We start from the raw sequence: 21,699 nt of genomic DNA, 5'->3' as shown, positions 1-21,699 counted from the left end.
TCAGAACCAGCAGCATGCAGATGAAGGTAACTGCACCCTGTAGGACAGACACTGATGCATGTTGCCATGGTTTTTGAGAGAATACGAGAACAGTGCACATCGTTGTAACGAGTAACAAATAATGATTTTAAGAGGAACCGCCATATTCGAATCATGATGATGATGATGATGAGGAGGAGGAGGAGGAGGAGGTGGCTGATGGAACCTTATGTATAAGTTATGTAGCAACAGGAAGTAAATTGAATGTCGAAACGGGGGATGGTCTTACCAGGTGATGCGCTCGGTGTATATAATGCAAAACACGTCCAAACAAGCCACGACTTGTACTTTGTCGTCTCGCTGCTTCCTTTCTACATATATTCATACAAGTATAACACGGTTGTGGCTTGTTAATAGCCACTATACATATGAAACAATGTATATGTGCATTCATGAGTAACAGCCTTAGCTATCTAAACACAACTACTTTCCAGCATTACACCACCTTGGTAAACGAATACGTAAACACTGAGATAATTTAACGAAAACAACCTCGGGATATGGCAAGAGCGATAACTCAAGCCAGATCACGCCGATTAAATAATTCTATTTCAATCCCTCAATCCTTTCAAGAAGAATGGGATCCCAGTGCTGTCACTAGGTACATGTGACTGAAATTCGTGTGCACAGTGCCGACAACGTCAGTGATTATGAGCTTACGAGAGACGGAGTAAGAATTACACTCTCGAGCTGCGTCGGAAAGAGAAGGATGCTCCTATAGGCTACAGTATGTACGAATGATACAAGAGAACAATATCATCGATATGACCCAACAAAGTTACCCATGAAAACCTACAATCTGGGGTTCTTAAATCAAAGCTTTTGACCGACAGGGAAGAAAAAAACTAGTCACTAAATGCGTGTGTAAAGTGGCACCATTTTGAGAACTCTTCGGGTTATTTCTAAGACCAATGCATCCAAAATTATTTACAGAAATTTGTGCTTGGAAGGATGGAAAATGCACAAGGGTAGAAACATGTTCGGATTTGTGATCCAGCTTTGGTCTCGACCCTGAGTCATGGAACCTGTCATTACGAATGCATACTGTCACAAATTTGAAAGAGCTAGTGATGCATATCGTGACATACACAAGGATGGACTACGAGCATGTAAGCTGAGGCCATATTCACGCATGCTTTAGTTCTCACCCACAGGATAAGCCAAGCAAAATTCCTGACCGCTGACAGCAAGTGGATAAAATCAAATGCTAACGACATACAGTCACACGGGGATAGACTGCATGATGATCAATTTACCAAGTCTAAGAGTCGGGATGGACAGAGATGTTATAATGCCGATGGTTTTAAAGACGGCATAACTACTTCTGACCTTCAGAAGTAAAAGCAGAAGTAACAATAGTAGCAGCAGTAGTAATCTTAGATAATGATGACGAAGAGGAAGAAAACAAGATCAATTATCAATACCGAGCACACGGCGATATGTTCCGTGGACTTGTTTGTGCAGTGCGCACGCACCGGTGGAGGCAACAGCGGTGGTGGAGGGGTTTCAGGCGGGCGGGCGCGTACATCAAGTCTCAGCTGGTGGGGATAATCCACCATGGACAGGACAAAATGGTAATCGGCCGGCCACTGGCACGCACGACCATCATACTGCTGCTTCATGCTCAACGGGGAGGTAATTTGCATATAGCCACCCATTGTTGCGCTGGACAAATATATCATAGCAGGATTAAAATTTGAATATTCAGGACGATGATGAAGAGCGTGTATATTAATTACGACTTAATTAGGGAGGCAACCGTCAACGGAGATGAAGGAGTCTGCCACTGGTAGACTGGAGCTACCAGAAAGAAGGGTATCATGGTGTTCGGCGCTACCAGAAGGGTATCATATATCTTACCTTAGTCACAAAGGCAACGCAGTACAAAGCTGAATTTAGTTATGAAAAAAAAAAAATAACCCAAGTCACCTTCGTTGCTGATTTATATACATATATAAAGACGTATATGGAAATTTAAGGTGAAGTGAAATGAGAATTCGGGCCCGACTTGTTTTAGGGAAAGCATTTTCTGGCCCTACCGTCTTGAGCACCTACGTGGAAACCAGGAGCGGCCCAACCTTTCAGCAAAATCCCGTCATCAGTATGGAACAAATAACTAAAATACTAAAAAAGACATCGGCAAAAATAGTCATAAGTAAGGGACAAATAACTTGAAATGCTACACACAGACAGACAGACAAATGTACAGCACACTCACTTTAGCTTCCTGTAGCTTGTCGGTTAGCTGTTGGTGCGAGTCGATGTCTTCTGCCTGGGTGAGCTCACTGGCACGGCTCGTGAGGGTCTCCAGCACCTGCCGCAGAGCCTTGACCTGGCGCTGCAGCTCCCGGATCTGACCTCTCTGCCGCTGACGTTCCACAGCCTGGGCCTGCACAACCTCCCATCGCTGAACAATACCTTTGGAGGAGAAAGGAAAGAAAAGAAAAAAAAGATTGATCGATTATTTGGAATTGTATGAACCGTCAACAGCAAAGGTTATGTGAAGGGGAGAAGAAAGAAGGAAGCCTTAGGGTTATGTTTCACTGTTGATACGATTCCAATGTTTGTTGTTAATAAGTACAACGGAATTTTATCATGCAGTAATATCAAAGGGAAAATTTTACACTTCAGCCACGAGGAGAATATAACGTACAAAACATCGAAGAAAATCACATCAGTGAAATTGTTATTTGAGGGAAAATGAGTCAAAAATGTTAGGTGACTGTTTTGGGGTTGGTATTATCTTCCTTATAAAATCCATCAGGTGTACTTTAAAGTGAATTAATCATAACGGATCCACTGATATGATTTAAGTCGACTTCAGTATATTAAATTCACAGCGTCACTAAAGTCATGATTAACCATATAAAAATGATACAAATTCCAGACATTAAGGGAACAGATTTACGATGTACTGTAGTGATCCCTTGACGTTGAGGTAAAGAAAACGGCAGTTCCAATGTTTCACAGAAAATGTACGAACTAAATATTATTGAAGGGGTACTACAGTAAAGATTCTACCATGCTTAAGTACACACTTACGGCATAATAATGGATAGAATTTCCTTCTCGAGTAGTCGCTTTCATATCCTTCGTCAATCACCCGTGTTCGATTGTATGGGGGCATATCGATTTCTACGGCAGAATTTTCAAATAACATCCATTGCACCTTTGGAGCAGCAGGGAACTACGCGCAGAGAATGATAAGAAATGGTTGAGGATGCCTACAAGTGTGTTATTCACACCCCATCGAAAACAATTATTCACTAAATGCATATCTCACATTCAGTGTTGCACTATAGTAAAGCACTATTCCATCCCTGTGTAAATATACAAGAGAAACGCTCTCGCTTACTTTCGGCACTCAACCTTCATCAACATGTTTTTGTTCACGCTTTCTGTCTCGATAATTCAACGACTCGATAATCGACAGACCTCGGCATGGTCTCACATTATCGCCCAAAACACCCACTCAGCCCGACCCACACCAACACCAAGAACGACATCGGCAAAGTCTAGCACATCGTAACGTTACTGGAAGTCGCAGGTAATGTTATGATAATCGGCTGACTCCATACTCCGCCCATGAGAGAGGGTATGGCTACAGCAAACTTGACCCAGCCACAAATAAGGTCCGATAGTAAGGGAGGATTAAACTCAAGGTTTAACAGAGGCAAAGAAAATTAAGTTTCACTGTACTCATTATATATATATATATATATATATATATATATATATATATATATATATATATATATTATATATATATATATATATATATATATATATATATATATATATATATATATATATATGGTAACTTTGAATTCCTTGCGCCTATTTATTAATGGATCTATCGACTTTTCGTATGGAACAGAAAAGTTGTTGCATATGTCAAGCTTCCTACAAATACATAGTCTGATGTGCAAGTTGCATTCTAATTCCCACGAGAAAATGTGTCCACGTCCAGCGATAGTCGCCATTGGATAGATCTATTCCAGGATCCTATTAACGGCCACTAGTGTTTTGGGACGATGACTACTCCTGAATTGCTTTTCTTTGTGTAAGTCTTTTTAACTGTGTTCATATTTACTGTGATTTCATTATTCTTCCATATTCTTACCTTAGATGCTTGAAAACAAGGCGTGGTATACGTACGTACATACATACATACACACAAACATATTACTGGAAAAAATACCTGAAGTACACGGTCTGAAAAGACGCTGTGCAATGTCAGGAATTTGAATTATTTGCGGGGAAGATGACTAGCCGCCAGGATCCAAGCTGCTCAGTCAATATCTCCTGATTTATCGTCCATATTTAGCTTACACTGGGGTAGGCTGGGGGGGGGGGGGGGGGGGGGGGGGGGGTCTGGTAAGGTTCAATGGTTTCATTGCTTTAGCCAAACACTTTTCCTGAACTTAAAACAAGCCCTCCTCATTTCTAAAATCCATTTGTGGATTACTCGGATTACAGAAAAAAAAAAAAAATACCAGGATTGCAAAGTTCTATGGAAAGTGAAAAAAAAAATCCATTAACTTTTTGCCATGTAACGACAACCGCTGGATATAAATTTCTATATAAATGTAAAATGTTTATATTCTTGTATACCAAAACATATATTTGATAGACTCTCGAAGGCGACAACAACTTTTCTTTTACGGGTCAATTAATCCAAAGACAAAATCGCGCAAGAAAATTACACAATTACTCGTCTGTATCATCTTGTTAACCAAAGTTTTAAGTATTTACAACGATGATCCGTAAAGGCGATGAGGGGGTGGAGAAAGCTGAAGGTAAGGGTAGAATCGAATTATGCTGACGAAGAAGAACCGCAGAAGCACACACACAGCCCTGGTGAACAAGAAGGATTTCGTGTAGTGTAAACAGGAGTCTTTCAAGTTGGAGTGCCTCTTTATCTGACGACTGGATGTCAGAAAAGATCAATGTGAGAATAATAATGATGGAGAACATTTGAAAAGAAAAAAAAAAAACATACAGCTGTAAAAAGAGTGTCAATATGTGTGCTTAAAGATATGTTCGCAATAAAAGCTGAAATTATAAATGTGATGACAATCAAGAGACTAAATGCGAGAAAAGATACGTAAAGAAATCTTTAAAGAGATGATGCACATGATATGAAAAGCTGTTACGATGGCATGGCCATAACGCAAGGCAGACGATGGCTTGGTCAGGAGCGAATACAGAGCAGCAAAAAGAAAAGGCGAGTAAAGCAGATCGCGGGAGAGATGGACAACAGCAGTGAGCGAATTGTTTAGGGTTAGAGGAAGCCAAAGGAATGATTCTCCATCACGTGCAGTGGCGTCTTTGTGTGTGTGTGTGTGTGTGTGTGTGTGTGTGTGTGTGTGTGTGTGTGCGGAGGTCGGGGAAGAATAAAGCCGTCAGCGCCACTCGACAAAGCCATCACTGTGCTTTGTGATATATTAAGCTTATATATTCATTAGTGCTGAAGCCCAGGCTCACTGGCACGCTGAGGTTGTACAACTGATTTGAGGGGTTGATTACATCCGATCAACCCCATATCATGTATATATATATATATATATATATATATATATATATATATATATATATATATATATATATATATATATATATATATATCAATGTTTCTTGGTGTTCTGACTTGGTGACATCCACAGGGAGATTACATAAAGGAGTCATGGTAGGCTCGGCGTGAGGGAGAAGACGGCATACACGTCCAAGGCGACATTTAAACAGAAAACGAGATAATCGGAGAAAGATCTTGGAAAATTATGTAATCATTCTTTTTAAGTGAGTATATCTGAAAAGATTGGCTAATCATTAGGTGCTCCTTTAATAGCTCATTTAATGTTGAGAGTTTTGTCAGTTTAGAAAGATCAAACAATGTTCCACATACTACGCGTGTAATAAGTCGTTCCACAGTTCCTAATACCACTCGTGTAATAGGTCGTTCCACAATTCCCACATTAACATTCCACTTCCCAGTGTACTCTGTTACCCCTGCAGCTAAGCAACAGCTACACTGAGCGAGTGTTGCGCCTTTCCCCACTGCTATGTTATTTCCTTGAATTTGCGTAATTTTCTTGAATTAGCGTAATTTTTTCACTTTTGAGAAGTACTTTTCAACATTTAACAATTTTGCACAGAGGATTTACGTGCCAAGTTGCGTACAGTTATGTCATCCTGCTTTACGTAATAAAACAACTGCAAACCAAACTTTAAAACTCGTACACTGTCCATAATTACGGCTGCTCTGGGTCTACAAAATGTAGTTAAGAGAAAGCATGAAAAGACAAATCCTCGACCAACAAGCCAAACATGCATCATGTCTGCTTTAACAGTCAGGATCATTCTTAACTCTCCTCTCTGGCAATGTCTTGTTGGATCATCTTAGGCGTATGAATATAGTGGCATGAAAGACGGCAGGTCGTCCCATACCAGAACACCAGGTGGATAGCAAACATCCCAACGTGTGTGTGTGTGTGTGTGTGTGTGTGTGTGTGTGTGTGTGTGTGTGTCCAGAGGGCTACGTCAACAAGAAATGAATACTGTAACATCAAGCATAGCCCCACCATCTATAAACATCAATGAACACACTAAAAGCGAGTAGAGATCCTTCCTTTTTTTATCTATTTTTAAAAGGGATGTGAGAGGGAAGCGTGAACAAACGAAGTTCCGAATTGCGCAATGGATACCTGGTCTCCCTTTAACGTTGGATAACTCCAGCACTTCGTCGCATTGCCAAATCCTCTGCCATTCTGTTAAGCGGACACGTCACTTATGGGATTCATCTGTGAACCTACTCAAGGTCCGTCCCACATTCTTCCCTAAAGGCCGCGACATTTCTTTAAATAACGCTGATTTACGGAGCTGACGTAAGCCCCATTCTGTAAGCGCTTGCAAGTGTCAGCAAGAGGACTACTGCAGCGCCACAGTGAGGCAAGTCATAAGCACTTTAAGGGAGGTAAGAAGACTCATACTTTCTGAAGCATGACAGAGGACGTGTGTGTGTGTGTGTGTGTGTTGCGTGGTGGGGGTTAAACATTATGGTGACTTTCCCTTAGCATCCACGAAACCCAACACGCACGCCACACCACATTCATTCTTCTTTAAAAAGGAAAAAAAAAAAAAAATATGCGAGGACTATAAATACAAAATACCAAACATAAGGAGCTGAAGAACGCTATACAGCCCAATAAGTTGATTACATATATCATCTCAGACGAAATCTTCCCCATTAAAATCAATTCATTATATTGACAAAATGATTATGTAAGGATCACGGTGGAATATCTGCGCACCGAAATCACTTCAGAAGAGGGTCAGTGACCCTAAAAGGTTGAACCCCTTGAGCACGAGGGTACGGCCCTATGTTATGATGGTGTGGTCACGCCATCATAAACCTATCGGCTCGTACCGTCGTGTTGACGGGAGCTTGGCTCAGCAGGGTCAATGACCCTTCTGAATAACTGGAATCCGAATATTCTCACTTGGTCACTAATACAGTCGTATATCAATACTCTCACTTGATCACTTATACAATCGTATATTAACTGAATAATTCTGTATTCATCAAGAAGTTTACTTACACACACACACACACACACACACACTACCATCACTACAAACCGCAAGAAAGTGGTACTAAAAAGAGAAACTTCTCTAAGACGAAAGCCAATACAAGTAGCCATCCAGACGCTGTAAACTTTCCCCGGCATTACATCCGGGGTTCTGCCTCCAGCAACTCCCCTCGGCTTCCACCCATCACCCGTCCCGGGCTCCGGCGTCACCTCCACCACCAGCACCAACACCCTCCATTACCACAGCACAACCATTAGATTCATCACCACCCTCAGTATTTCCTGCACCAACTTCAACCACCACCACCCTCTCCTCACCTCACCCTATCACTTGCTCTTCCTGAACCACCCAATGTCTTCGTCGACTCTTTCACCTCATCGAGCCACCACCACAATCACAATTCCTCTACCTGCCGTCTGCACCGCTTACTTCAACCACAACCATAATCACCACAGTCACCGCCCGTTCACGCTAAATACATTCGCTGCGTCTTGCAAGCCACACCTTCGTCTCATACAATCATTAAGTTAAAGCACAGCACGAAAAGAAACGCTCGTTTGAATAAAAAATGCACATGAATTTAAAGTAAGTTCGAGAATGGAAGCGCGGCGCTGGGCTCTCTCACAGTACGGCGGATTCCTCTGTTTGGCTCGCTGGATATCGACCACAGCCATCAGCTAACTGTGTCAACCGTGAGCGCATGGAATTCCAGCTTGACCACCAAGGTGACTCATGGTCGGTTCCTGGGAGAAGCTCCAAGGCAAAGGGGAATTGAGAGAAGAGTGTGGGAAGACGAGGGAACGGGGGACCAAAGTACAAGTGTACCAGCAAAGACAAGGACAACCGCAGTTCTGTTCTACACTCATTAATACAGCAGGACAGCAACCACTTGACCTTTCGCAGCTCTTCTCAAAATGTTTTAACTGTTACAGCTTGGCAGTTCTTTAGCAATCCCCTTGACCTTTCCTGCACCAGCCCCTGATGCACAAGAACGGCAGCGGCGGCGGTGGCGTGACACCTCGCCCACCCACCAGCGGATCGTGTCTCGGCTGCACTTCCTTAACTTAGGGAGATCTACTCCCATACGTAGCAGATGATCTACTTAACCTTGTATGTCACGGCGTTGGACACCGCCAGCAAGGAGTGGTGCACAACAGCTGTATAACACAAAGAGATAGAGCATATTCTCCCGAGATCACACGCACGCACACACATGCACCCACACGCATACCCAAACGCAACTGACTTGGTTACACACTTCTATCTACGATCTGTCAATTGACAGTGTGAGGTAACACGTAACCCACCACCTCTCCACCACTCTCTTGGTTGCTTCGATTTACGTCCTACGCTCCCCTTACCGACCCGTACAACGACCACTTCAATGGCTGCACCCACCAATAAACCCCATCCGATCTACCCCACCCAGGTAATCAATTAGGAAATTCCCAACGCTGCCTTGTTGCCCCATGTGGGCGGAAGCACTCCTCAAACACATGCCACTTAACGTGATCACAACACAACAAACAACCTTAAACTTCTCACGCTTACAGACGCAACACTAATGGTAATAAATCCCTCTTAACTAATGTGCATCTATATGTAAAGATGATATCGTTTGTGTTCAGAATCTTAAAAGGACAACCAGGATTAACAAATCTAATTAAAACTTCAAGCGTTTCATTTTCCATTCAGTGTGCGCGCACCGCACCCCTAGCACCTGCCCAGACGGGACGGGTTGCGGCGCAGTAGCCGTGGAGACAGCAGCTGAACGCGCACAGGCCATTCTCTGGTGCACGCTCACGCCAATACTCAGCCGTCTCCTCACTTCTCACATTGCACTGTTCGCTAAACATCGAACACACTATTCCCCTGAACAAGTTTTGTCTTATATTTCTCAACTTTCTAAAACTAATCAAGTTTAAGTGGTTGACGCGTCCACTCGGGAGCCAAGGAGCCATGGGAACTTTTCTAGTGCGACACAACTTGAAGGCTTAGGGGGGCCTCTCGATGTGTTCCCTGGCACTACGCACTGTTAAGTCCGCGCGATGACCCTCCCCGTGAGGCACTGCCACGGGCCTAGGACGAGCTGTGCCACCCGAGCCGCCCCCCTCCGATCCACCCACCAACCACCCTCAACCTCCTCCTCCTCCTCCTCCTCCTGCATGCTGCACCCTGCGGGTCATTGACATTTATATCACCCACCCACGGAAGGAATCCAAACACCATGGCTTTCTATACCACAGTATACGCCCCTGTCGGCCGTCCAATGAACATCAGTGAGTACAAACAAACACACACACACACACGTACCATCACAAGACACCTAGCTTTCCACCCACCGTCGCATGAGGGTGTGTGCGTTGCATCAAGTTGCAGCCACTGCGCAGCACGAGGGGAGACAATACTCGCGGGTGACGACCTAACTGGATAATCACTAGGTAATAGCCCAGTCCTGACGGTGGCACGTCCTTCACAAGCCAGAGTCCAGTGTGCCACACAAGCTTCCACGACGACAGTTACTCCCTACCTGTTTTATAACACACCTCCGGCAGGAATCTAGAGATAAACAAGGCCGAATCGAGCCAGTCGTTCGAGACCAACCTGCCAATCGTAAAAGACTTAGTCACTGCCACATCCGTCATGTGTGGCTCTCTGTGAGAACCTTCATGCTCACAGGCACACTCAGGACCCGCCCGCTCCTGCAGCTTCGCCTGCATGAACGCGTCGTGTAAAATGTTTTTCTTCGTGTATAGAGTCTGGCAATAAAAGGGGATGAAAAATCACACACTCGTCAAGGGAGGCCATACAAATGAACTCTCTTGACGGTGACAGACGTCACCACCCCCCTCCCCCTAAACAAGATCACGTGTGCACGGCGGTAATCCCGCGAACCAGTTTCATGAAATAAGCACTGTTCTGGAAGCTGTCCACGGTCCTCCGCTGGTGCGCCCTTTACCGAGTACATTGCCAGCCAGCCACCATCACACTACACAGACCACTGGTGCACGGCCGCTCCTCGGCCAAGCGTCGCACCGCCAGTGAAATCTTACAACGGCCCCTTCGGCAGCCACTCTCCCTCCTGCCGCTCCTCCTCCTCCTCCTCCTTTCTCCCTTCTACTCGCACTGTCTTCTCTCACTCCTGTCATGCGTTTTGCTCTCTTCTATCCTTCCATCTTTACCTCCAATTTACGGGGACATGCCACAAGGGAGTCAAAACTCATATAAAGTCTTCTGAAACTGATGTAATTCCACCGAGAAACCAAAGATGGCACGGCATGAAAACCACACTGTCAACTATATTACGCACTTGCTATCCCCGCGGGCGGCTGGCTATATTCACGAAATAAACTGAAAAAAAAATACAAGATTTAAACCCATCCGGCCTCTCCTCACCGCCCTGAATACATAATAGCGAGGACAAAGGCTGCAGTACGGGAACTATGGTATCCGTGTCACAGTGTTTTTTGCACGTCCTCATGATTACAATGTAACGTGACACCCTCCGTGCTGCCCACGCCACGAACCTCACCTACCAAAAACAATATCTTTTTTAGCTAAACTAGTTCCGCGTGTTTCTCGACGTCTGCTGCACTAGTTACCCCACCTACAACAGGAAAGTGAAAGGTTAGGTAGGTAAATAAATCTACCCGTTGTGCTCCGTCAACACGAACGATGCCTTTGCAAAAGGACTCACGGTTTATTTTCCGTTCCCTCCAACCCAATCATGTGCACAACAAACTGCGCAGGGACGCCGCAAAAAAAGCAAGACGTAGCCAAGGAACATTACAGAGTTTCACGTTGCACCAACCACACTAATAAACGTGTGTTCCACCAAAAGCAGACAAAAAAGGCTTGTGTGACAACGACACCCAAGGAACTACGCAACGGCATAGGAGTCTTTCAGCACCTGGTGCTGGTGGAGAGCAGGCAATCACAACTTTCACAACCCGCGTCACTGTGTCACCACGCAAGCACAGGTAGCGGCATTCATCATGACTTCCTACGTGGATGAGTGAGGGCGGGAGTGTGTCATTACTATACACACCGAGGCCCGGCCCGTCCTGCTGGAGCAGGTGTTGCCAGGCGGCACACATCTGTCACGCTGACTCACGCCAGGGAGGAAAATCTCCCTTATTACAACCATCACAATTATATCCTCCAACTCACAACCTCTCCTACACGGTGAGTATATCTGTCACACTAACTTCCCTGAATTACCGAAAAAAATATAAAAATCGCCACACATGCAAGACCTTTTGAAATAATTTACATTTTAATAAGCCTCTGCCTCTATCTGGGCCATGAGACCTTTACGTAACCAGAGTTCATCCGTTGCACACAGCTCCCGTGCCAGTGCGAAAGCATCGACTCGGTAAACGTGCGCTTTGCGCGGGTCGAGAGATACACATCCTGTAATTTCAGGTCTGAGAATGACGGGGGATGGATGGAGGAGGAGTCGCTGCAGGATGGGGGTGCAAACTCCTCTTTTACAGCGTCCCGAACTTCCTAAGCTTAAAGACATTGTTAAAACCAACATTTAACTGCAAGGATTTCAATATATAAAATCCCTAGGTATTATTAATGAGAGTCTCCCATCACGTATGTGCGCAGATGCTGAGTGTTTATCAAGTATCTAAGCACCAAGAGTTAAGGGGTGACGTTATATAAACGTGGTACGGTTTCCCAGCCTGAGGTGACCAAGATGTTAGCCGCCACCAGCTGCCTTAAATATAGCCATCTTTGTCATGGTCACCCGCAACACCATCACTCACCTATAATTTCCAAGTCCCTCAGGGTTTTTCCTAAAGCCATTAGCAAATTTATCGCTAACCCATTACATTCTTATAATTATAGACGTGATTTCAGGCCGTATGCGGCTTACGACTGGCTGCGTTCTTAATTTTTTACAAATAATACTTTTACTTCAGTGACCCATGAAAATAGTTTTCTTAGTTTTCTTCGTTGGAGAGAGCTGCAAGACAGAAAACGGGAATATTTAATGGGTGACTTTTCAATTCGCAGTTCATGAAGTACGGAAACGACACTCTTCTACGAAAGAAAACCGACACAGCTAGTTCAGTTTGGAGTGTCCAGATACAACAAGCGTCTGTGTCCTAAAATGTTTGCAGAGCGACATTAAGCGATGTAAGACCAGGAGAACGGCTCGGGAGAGAGTGCATATCTTGGCGCCATGATTGCGAGGACTGGTGCCAAATTCACGAGAAAGTAATAACCCAACAACAAACGATCCAGCAAGCAAGCTAAAGAATAACATGCACAGGCAGGTAACAACACAGTAAAACAGTAACTGTGCCCGTCAAGCACGAGGCACAGAGGGTTAGTCCATACGCAAACAAGCACATGTTAAATGTCAGCCAAAGATGGTCGGTTCAAAGCATGCACAGCGCTAACCTTGAGTCTCCCTTAGTAGCCTAGAAACCTTTGGAACCTTTCTAGTGGCGTGGGTCCCGGGGAGGGGCTCCAAGGGTACGGGGGAGTCGTCTGAGGTGGAGGCCCAGCCTATATACAACCACCACCACCACCAACAACACCAACACCACAGTCAAAGGCAAAATGATGTGGAGGGGGAGCGAAAGCACTAGATAAGAATGTGGTAAGGTAGTATACTAGAATATACTGTGTGTTATATACATGATTCCTACAATCGTTTGAAAGCAATTATACATAACAATACATTAATTATACAATCAAGTATATTTTCTCCAATATTGGCATTGAGGCGTCATATACGAATTGGTATTGTTTCTGATATTGAACTCCAAACTATATATAACATATATATATATATATATATATATATATATATATATATATATATATATATATATATATATATATATATATATATATATATGCCCTTGTGACAGAGAGAGAGACCCAACAAGTGAACTTACTAGTAACAGTGATCGACCTGTCGGGGTCGTAGCTCAAACTACCGGACCCTGGCACGACTGTATCGGACTCGTTCTGCTCCTCGCGTTCGTCCGAGTCCGTTAGGTACGTCGGGTTGATCTGGTACATCTCCCTGAATGTTCTAAAATCATAGTCCACTTGGTTCATCTTCTCCGGGGATGACTCTGCGCTGCCTTCCAGCCTCAGCGCCCGCAAGCTCTCCGCTGCGTCACGCTCCGACTTTTCCGGTGATAGCTCAGGGACGTGGTAGATGTCGTAGGCCAGGTCAGGGACGCCGAAGGCGGCGAGGGTTGGGGAGGCGGACGACTCCTCGCGAGGGGGCGACCGGGAACGGGATCTGGAGAGGGACATCTCGTCGGAGCCCTGGACCCCCGAGCTGGACGCCGGTGATGACCCCGGTAGTGGGGAATCTTCCCGCCCACCATGATGGTCGTCTGAGTGGCCTCCTCCGCCTCCACCCTCTTCCTTCGCACCCGCGTGCGTCGGTCGGCCTCGTTCCCGCTGCAGGCGAGGCCCTACGATCTCATTGATCCTCGACCTAATATCTTTGGAATTTCCTTCATATTCTCCATCCAAGTCTTCCGGGTTGCTTCCAAAGCTACTGTTCATTTCAGAATCGTGCTGGTCACCAACCTGCGTCTCTACGCCCATTCTCCTGCCATCATCTGACAGAACGCCCCCACCGTCATCACCCAGGAGTGGTGGAACACAGAGCTGCTCATCCTCGCTACCAATACCCAGCTCCCTATCTCTACGGTCAGACCCGGAGGCCTCGAATGAAAGACTAAAAGTTTCGTCAGAGCCACACGAACACGGACCCTCGTAAATTATTTCCCCCTTTGGCGGCAGACAGATGTCAGCGTCCTCAATGGCTTTCCCTGCATTACCACCTGTGGTGCCAATCGCTCTTAACGGGGACGAACCCTCTGTAGAAATCCCGTCTTTTGATCTGTTGCTCCGGCGAGCTGACTGTGATGCAATACTGGAAACGCTGTCATCAAACGAGGGGAGAAGATTCAACTTTTGGGTGCCAACTACATCAGGGAAAGCTTGAACGTAATCAAAAGGTTCGGTTAAAGTATCCATACACGAACTACCGGGAGCGTCAAAGTAAGCAGAGTTATCACTATCACACGCGCTAGACAAAGGCGAGTCACCGTCAGGGTTGGATCTGTTCCGCTCTACTACAGTATAAAAGTTCCAGGCAGGATCCAGGAATTCTTCATCATTCTCCGTACTACTTGTAAGGTCCGAGGTGTCACTGTCGGCACTTTGGGATTGACTCGTCTCCTCGCTTGATTCACTATCTGCCACAAACTCGGTGAGGACTTCCGAAGGCTTTGCAACTGTGCTTCTCTTCACTATGTAGAAGTCATCGCTGTCAGACAGCGAAATGTCAGACCGTTCCTCACTACTGGCGCCGGTCACTTCGATGGCCACAAGCGGGGGCATCTGGGAGACTGTAGGAGAATGCTCCAGAGCATCGTCGCGTGTCTTCACCTCACTCACCTCGGCAAAGGCTGGCACCCCACATTCCCTGTTCTCTCCAAACATGCAGTCCAGGATCTGCGACTCACTGAACTCGCTCGCGACCGAGCAGGTGGAACAGGGGGTTTCGGTCACGATGGTGGTCTCCGTGCCGCAGCTGGAGGACGTCAGCTGGCTGGCCTCCGTGTACGTCTCCACCAGGAGGTTTGACGTACCCTCTACGACTTCCGACTCGCACACTTCTTTGCCGAAAGACAGATTGAGAGGGTTCCCATGACTAGCCTTGAATTTCTCTCTCTTTTCCCTCCAGCCTCTGCCACGCACAAGCTTTGGCCTCTCCTCAATCTGTGGGGACTTTACCACAGGCTCAGCCTTCGCTTCTCTTTTATTTTTCTTACCTTTCTTCTTCCCTGCCTTCTTGCCGTTCATCTTCTCCTCTTTGGCACTCTCCGATTTCCCAATGCATTTAACGTCCTCATCTACCTCAGGCGATACGTCACCCACTTTGGCATCCGGACTATCCAGTTTACGTTCTTCCGAGACCACACCCGGCCTGTGTTTATCCGGAGCCAAACTTAAATGTTCCCCTTGGCACTCGTCTCTGCTACCAAGAATCTCCTCATCCCTCGATGGCGTGTCTTTGCTCACACTCAGGTCTAGAGGTGCGTCGCCAATCTCCGTCAAGAAGTCAGAAGTGCCAATACACTTATCCTCACAAGGAACCAACTCTCCATCTGATTCGGTCTCCGAGCCGCAGGCAGAGGCAGATTTCCTATCACGGCACTCGTAGCCGATGGAGACCTCGGGTGACTGTTCTCTGTCGCCTGGGACCGGCCGAGGTAGATCCCTTCCCTCCGACACTGGGACAATAGCTTCGTCAGTAAGACGGGTGGGGCTTACAGTCTCTTCGATGACGTTACCCACATCAGTGTTTACACTCGTGACAGGTGACGCGGTTTGAGGCAGGGGATCGCTTTCCTGGTCTTCCATCAACGCCAGGAACACCGCCTCAATGTCCTCCTTGGTGATGAGGTTGTCGCTATCATCACCGTAATCTTCGTTCAGACTTGGCTCGTCCGCTACCGTGTCGTCCTCTGCTCCCACCTTCTGCCAAACCTCGCCTTCCCCAGGCTTCTCCTCACCGGGCTTACACCAGTTGGCAATGACGGTTTCCTCACTGCCGCCGCTGGGTTCCGTCTCCCATTCATCGTCGTCACCCGGGTTGTCCTCAGCAGGATCCTCCTCGACGCTGTCGATAAACGGTATTATGCTCCTGTCGTCGCCTCCGTCAAAACCCAGAATATCAATACCTCTACTACTCACTTCATTACTCTCTTCAATGCCAGGGATGCATGCAGTCAAACCACCACCAACATAACCATCGCCGCTGTCCCCAACAAACGCCGCTTCCTCTCCACCTTTCGTGCCACCACTATCACCCACGTCTGTAGCATCTTCAGCCTTAATGTCATCAGGAGAAGCAGGAAGTGACCCATTACCTGAGGGTCGCTCCACCTGACCAACATAACACTCGCCAGTGTTTTCCTTACGGTCAATGGCTGCAGCTTCCTGGCCCCCAGTCACGAGGTGATCCGTGACACTGAGTAACTCGCCGCCGATATCCCCCAGCTCGTTGTCACAGTCGATAATATCTTCTTCGGTAATGACAAAGCTTTCCTGGCCGCTATCGCCCTCAAAATCGCATATGTCCTCCCAGCAGTCTACCACATCATCGTCCTTGTCCTTATCACTATACTCCACAACACTATCCAGGTCAAAGGTGACCTTTAATCCCTTCCCGGACTTCTTCTTACGCCGTGATTTTGGCTGCTTCAGGGCCCCTTGTCCGTTCACCACCTCAAGCCCCTGGTGGCCCTCATGGGCGGGGGGAGGCGCCTGCCCCTGCGGGCGGGCGGCGGGGCGACCGCCGGGGGTGTTCTTGGACGCTTGGATGGGGAAAGAGGGATCGGCCTGTCGCCTGAACTCACGGAGCTTCTCTCGCCTGGCCGCCATCACCACGACCGAGTACGTGTCTACCGTTCCGCCTCTCACAACTTCGATATGACATCAACACACACGTGTCGACACCACACTGCCCCTCGCCACCATATAGGTTATCTCACTTGTGTTATCAGTATGATTAGAGTACCAAGTTTCGGACTCGCGCTTCCTTCTCTGAACTTCCTAAGGGAGTAAAACGAAGATATTTTTCATCACTTTGTGTAAAATTTGAAATACTTTTGGCTTTTCTGGCCACCTTGTCCACCGCGCTACGCCAAGTGCCAGGCCTTCAACACTGAACATCGGTGCAGTTGTCAGGAGGGAAGCAATGACCTCGCCACCACAGTATATAATGAACCACGGAGCTGAAACTATATGTTTACAGGCCCACGCACCAGCCGGGGTGAGAGGGTCCAGTGACACACGTCTCGTATATCACTTCGCAAACGTTCGGCCTAAACTATATGAACAGCGACCCCGAGGGAGTAGGGTTAAGCCGCTGTCACACTGTGGACGTGGTAGTAAATGGAAAGGGATGGAGGGAGGTCCCCCGGATCAGCCCCAGACGTGAATATGGAAGGACGGAAGGGAAAGGGAAGAGGGTCAGCAAGGGGCTGTAAGGCTGCTACCGAACGTCAGCGAACGACCTCAAAGCGTCAATGTATGACGTGTGAAATCACTCGTGTTACCAGATTCAGCTGCATGAGGCAGCACGTGGGTGTAGCCCGCCGACGGGGGGGGGTGGGGAGAGTATTCTCTCTCTCTCTCTCTCTCTCTCTCTCTCTCTCTCTCTCTCTCTCTCTCTCTCTCTCTCTCTATGGATAGGAACCGGGGCATTCACGGTACCCTCATCTCCCCCGAATAAATCGCCAGCGCAGAAATGAAAGCGGAATTGGCAGAGGGGTGGCGGATGGGGTGGTGAGGGATGGGGGAGGGAGGGGTATGGAGCGACCAACCACACGGAGGAGCGGGGATGGGAGGGCAGGGGAGGGGATTACATTAGCAACATACCCACGTGGTCGGCGGACCTCACTAGGCGCCGGCCTTTCCCTACGGTTATGAGGAACGCTATTACAGGAAGTACTGTGGCAAGCTTGGCAAGTTTCTCAAGCACGAAAACCGTCGTTTACAACAACTTTTACGTGAAGTATGAAGGCAAAAATTACTTGAGCTCCCGTATCTCAGCCTGACATGGGTAAACTGGATCTAACATCTCAAAACTGTCTTTTAGCACAAGGTTCTCGACACATCAGTAAGGGGGACACGGGACTGTGTGAACCTGAAACAACTGGGCTACGGGTCGTTACCTCAATTCACGAGGTCACAGTCTTTCGTCCACTTCACCGTAAGTAGTCAAGTCACTGGCTATGCACCGAATTAGCACACTAATCAGCCGTCATGAAGGTACGGCCAAGACTCCTCCTGGTCTCAATCTCGGGAGGCACTGAGCATCTGGCGTAACGATAAGGGAAGGCACGACGGACTGAGGCAGACAGGTGGAGGAGAGACGCCACACCACTCGAAACTGGCACCACGGAGGGCCTGCAGGTGCCAAATGGCGGGTCCGGGGAGGCAGAGCAAAGTCTCATTTGGGAGGCTGAAGTCCCCAGCAGTGCCACGCCACCCCGAGCTCCAGCGGTGTGATGCGGAGTTGAGGCAACACCCCGCGCAGCGCGCTCTCCTGAACATACACCGTCACCCCATGTCCGATAACACGGGTCAGTATTCCAAAGCCTTATCACTCACACACTTACGATCGTATCGCCACATTCACATCCTGGCACTTGGTACAATGTTTCTGGGTCCTGGTTATTGCACCTTCCTTACGGCAGTAAGGCCTGAACAACGGGGGTCTGTGTCCTTTTCAGAGGCATCACCAGCACACTCTGTTCCTCGTCAGTAAGGCCAAGGTGCACCGCCACCACTGTGGTAGGTTCCAGAGCGCACACTAGTGTTGGGCGGTGCGGCCAATAACAACACACTCCACCCCGGGTCTAGTCGTGGCAGGACTGTGGATTCAAACGATGGCGGGGTAGCCATGAAGATGGGGAGTGGGGGGGTGGTTGGATGGTGGGTGTTGGTGAGGGAGAGGCGGGGGTAGACTGCCACACTACACTCGTGGACAGAAATCTCCCGCCATCTCGACTGGGGATCTGTAATCACCCAAACATGTATAACCCTCGATGCTTCCTCCACCTATCGAAGCCTCTATGGTCGCTAATAAGGTGATGCTCGACTCGTACACTGGGGGAGGATAAGATAATCGCGCAGTTGGCACGTCTGATTCGGCTCCCCCCAAGCCCGCCCCCACCCTGGTTTACGTCATCACGAGTTTCACTCTGGGGTGCCAACTGCAAAACTGCTACTCATGTGGGCTTGCTTAAATAATACCACTAAATACGTAGTAGTACGTAACAGTTTAGTGATGCAGTTTAAATTAAATTCCTTTGAAATACCTCATTTCTAAAATTAGAAAGGGTTGTTTGTAACACCAGGCGCTTGGTAGCCCGTTTTCTTTGTGTACCGCTGACTGTGTTATTTTTGTCTTCCTGTTTGGTTGGCGTATAGTCACCACAGGCCCACTATAGGAACAAGTCCATAAGATTTAAACAGTACTTGTTAAGGGCTCTTTTTGGTTAGAAGGTTCCATGATGGCGGTGAACCTAGCATTAGCCAGGGAAAATCAGTGCGAAAATGGAGCACGTCCTTGAAATGCTGAGTGATGCATGAAGTGTGGCGCGGCTCGAGGAGGAGGAGGAGAAGGAGGAGGAGGGAGAGGAGGGAGGGAGGGGAGCAGCTCATCATGAATCACAAGGACCTTGCATCAGTGCCTTTCTGACGTCTTTCTTGCTCATGGCGCTCCTCCCGGCTCGCCAGCCAGCACCTCCATCCACCACAGTGAATCCGGTGGCACTGTTAATCTTTATTACTGTCTTCTCTCATAGGCGTCACGGCCACCTCTGTCGTAGAGATATAATGGCGCCTGTGTCGTGTGGAGGATATTGTGACCGTGTGTATACGTCTGTAGGAACCAGGGGGCATCATGACCCTGTATTCAAAGATTATAACGCGATAATCCGCCAGCGGCAGCCATGGTCACGAATACACCATTCCCCTGGCCGTGAAAGGGTCTCCGTTACCTTTCTGGACACCGACATACTCGGGAAGAACTTGCAAGCGACGCCACAATCGTACATTCTCTCTCTCTCTCTCTCTCTCTCTCTCTCTCTCTCTCTCTCTCTCTCTCTCTCTCTACGTGCCTGAGTGATATAAACATTTTCTGTAACCTTGGAAAGTACGACTGCCAGTAAGTGGTGTCAAGTGGTTGCTAACCCATAAATTCATCTACAACGGGATCAAACACTGCCAAGTTCCCCTACTTTGTGCGATACTGGACCGGCGTAAAAGCACTCTAAAAAAAAAGAAACATACAAAAATGACTCAATCAATAACTGGGTTAAAGTTGTTACAGAACCATATATCATCTACAACGGAACCGGAAACCACACCAAGTAAACCCCGAATGCCAAAGACTAGACCAACTAGCCTCACTGTGACGCCAGTCTTCCTCCGTCTTCCGCAACATTAACTGCTGGAGACATGTTGGGGAGGGCCGAGGCTCGCCCGCATCACAGGGTAAACATCCTCCTCCAGCCTGTTTACGCCACCTCGCGTTCCCTCCCACCCTCGTACACGCAAGCCTTTAATTAGAACCTTAAAGACGTGAGTTTACACCAGGTTAGTCCTCCAGTAAGCCTCTCCCTGCAAGTAATGGCGGTGTGAACCCCGTGGACTCAAAACACGCGAGCACGGTTAATCACCCACGGGTGAACGGACCAGCCTACACTGCACGTGGGTCGCTACGCGAGCCCACTAACACAACCAGGCTTCAGCTGTGTACACTGGAAAATTCTATGCATAACACTAATCACTTACTGGTACAGCTATATATATATATATATATATATATATATATATATATATATATATATATATATAGTGTGTGTGTGTGTGTCACTAGGGGTATTGCCCCTACAGTTACATATGAGCTAAATAATCCTAAGCCGGTTTCCTCTGGAGGACGTTCACTTTTCCGTACTCAGGCATCTAGATCAATACATCAATGATATAATCACCATGCAGTCGTCACCCCCATCCGGCCACAGGATGCGGTCACAGCTCGGCCTCAGAGGTGCAGGAATCATCCACAGCGTTATCATCATGCCAAGCAATAATAGGAAGGTGTGCAGAAGGTTCATATGATGGTGGTGGTGATGGGTGGTAGGAATTGTGGTAGTCTGCATGCTTCATATTTCATAATCATATATAATTCGTTACTATGGAGTGGATAACGGGTTAGTTCAGGGGTGAGGGTGGAGGAATGATCATGTTTGTGCTGCTGGCCTGAGGCGGACACACACCATGACACGCCTCTGTGAGTAACCCATCTCCCAATACCATCCCCGAAAATGATACGTCTTTGGCAGCTATCCATCGCCGTCCTGTGCTCGAGGCAGATCGATCATCAACCCCCCCAGGTTATCATTCCCTTCCGCAAGACCTTCCAATCTCCCCACGAACAATCACGGCAGAAACGCCCACGTACATAAGCGGGAAGCGAAGGGGATACCCGTGCCGGACAGC

General features: G+C 47.4%; 1 protein-coding gene and 1 long non-coding RNA gene across 7 annotated transcripts in view; one reads left to right on the top strand and one right to left on the bottom strand.

Annotated features, from left to right (window-relative positions):
• Positions 1-21,699, bottom strand: part of klar (klarsicht) — a 353,898-nt gene that overhangs the window by 18,916 nt on the left and 313,283 nt on the right. For all 6 annotated transcript variants that reach the window (XM_071674529.1, XM_071674530.1, XM_071674528.1 and 3 more), the window contains one exon: positions 2,258-2,457. In XM_071674529.1, the coding sequence (XP_071530630.1) occupies positions 2,258-2,457 (200 nt within the window). The remainder of the gene's footprint in view (positions 1-2,257; positions 2,458-21,699) is intronic.
• LOC139755874 (uncharacterized) overlaps positions 17,068-21,699 on the top strand; it is a 30,177-nt gene continuing 25,545 nt past the window's right edge. The window contains exon 1 of the long non-coding RNA XR_011714185.1: positions 17,068-18,773. This is a non-coding gene — a long non-coding RNA (uncharacterized lncRNA). The remainder of the gene's footprint in view (positions 18,774-21,699) is intronic.

The sequence above is a fragment of the Panulirus ornatus genome, chromosome 20, assembly GCF_036320965.1.
Source record: "Panulirus ornatus isolate Po-2019 chromosome 20, ASM3632096v1, whole genome shotgun sequence".
Taxonomy (NCBI): domain Eukaryota; kingdom Metazoa; phylum Arthropoda; class Malacostraca; order Decapoda; family Palinuridae; genus Panulirus; species Panulirus ornatus.
This window is presented reverse-complemented; position numbering and strand designations above follow the sequence as displayed.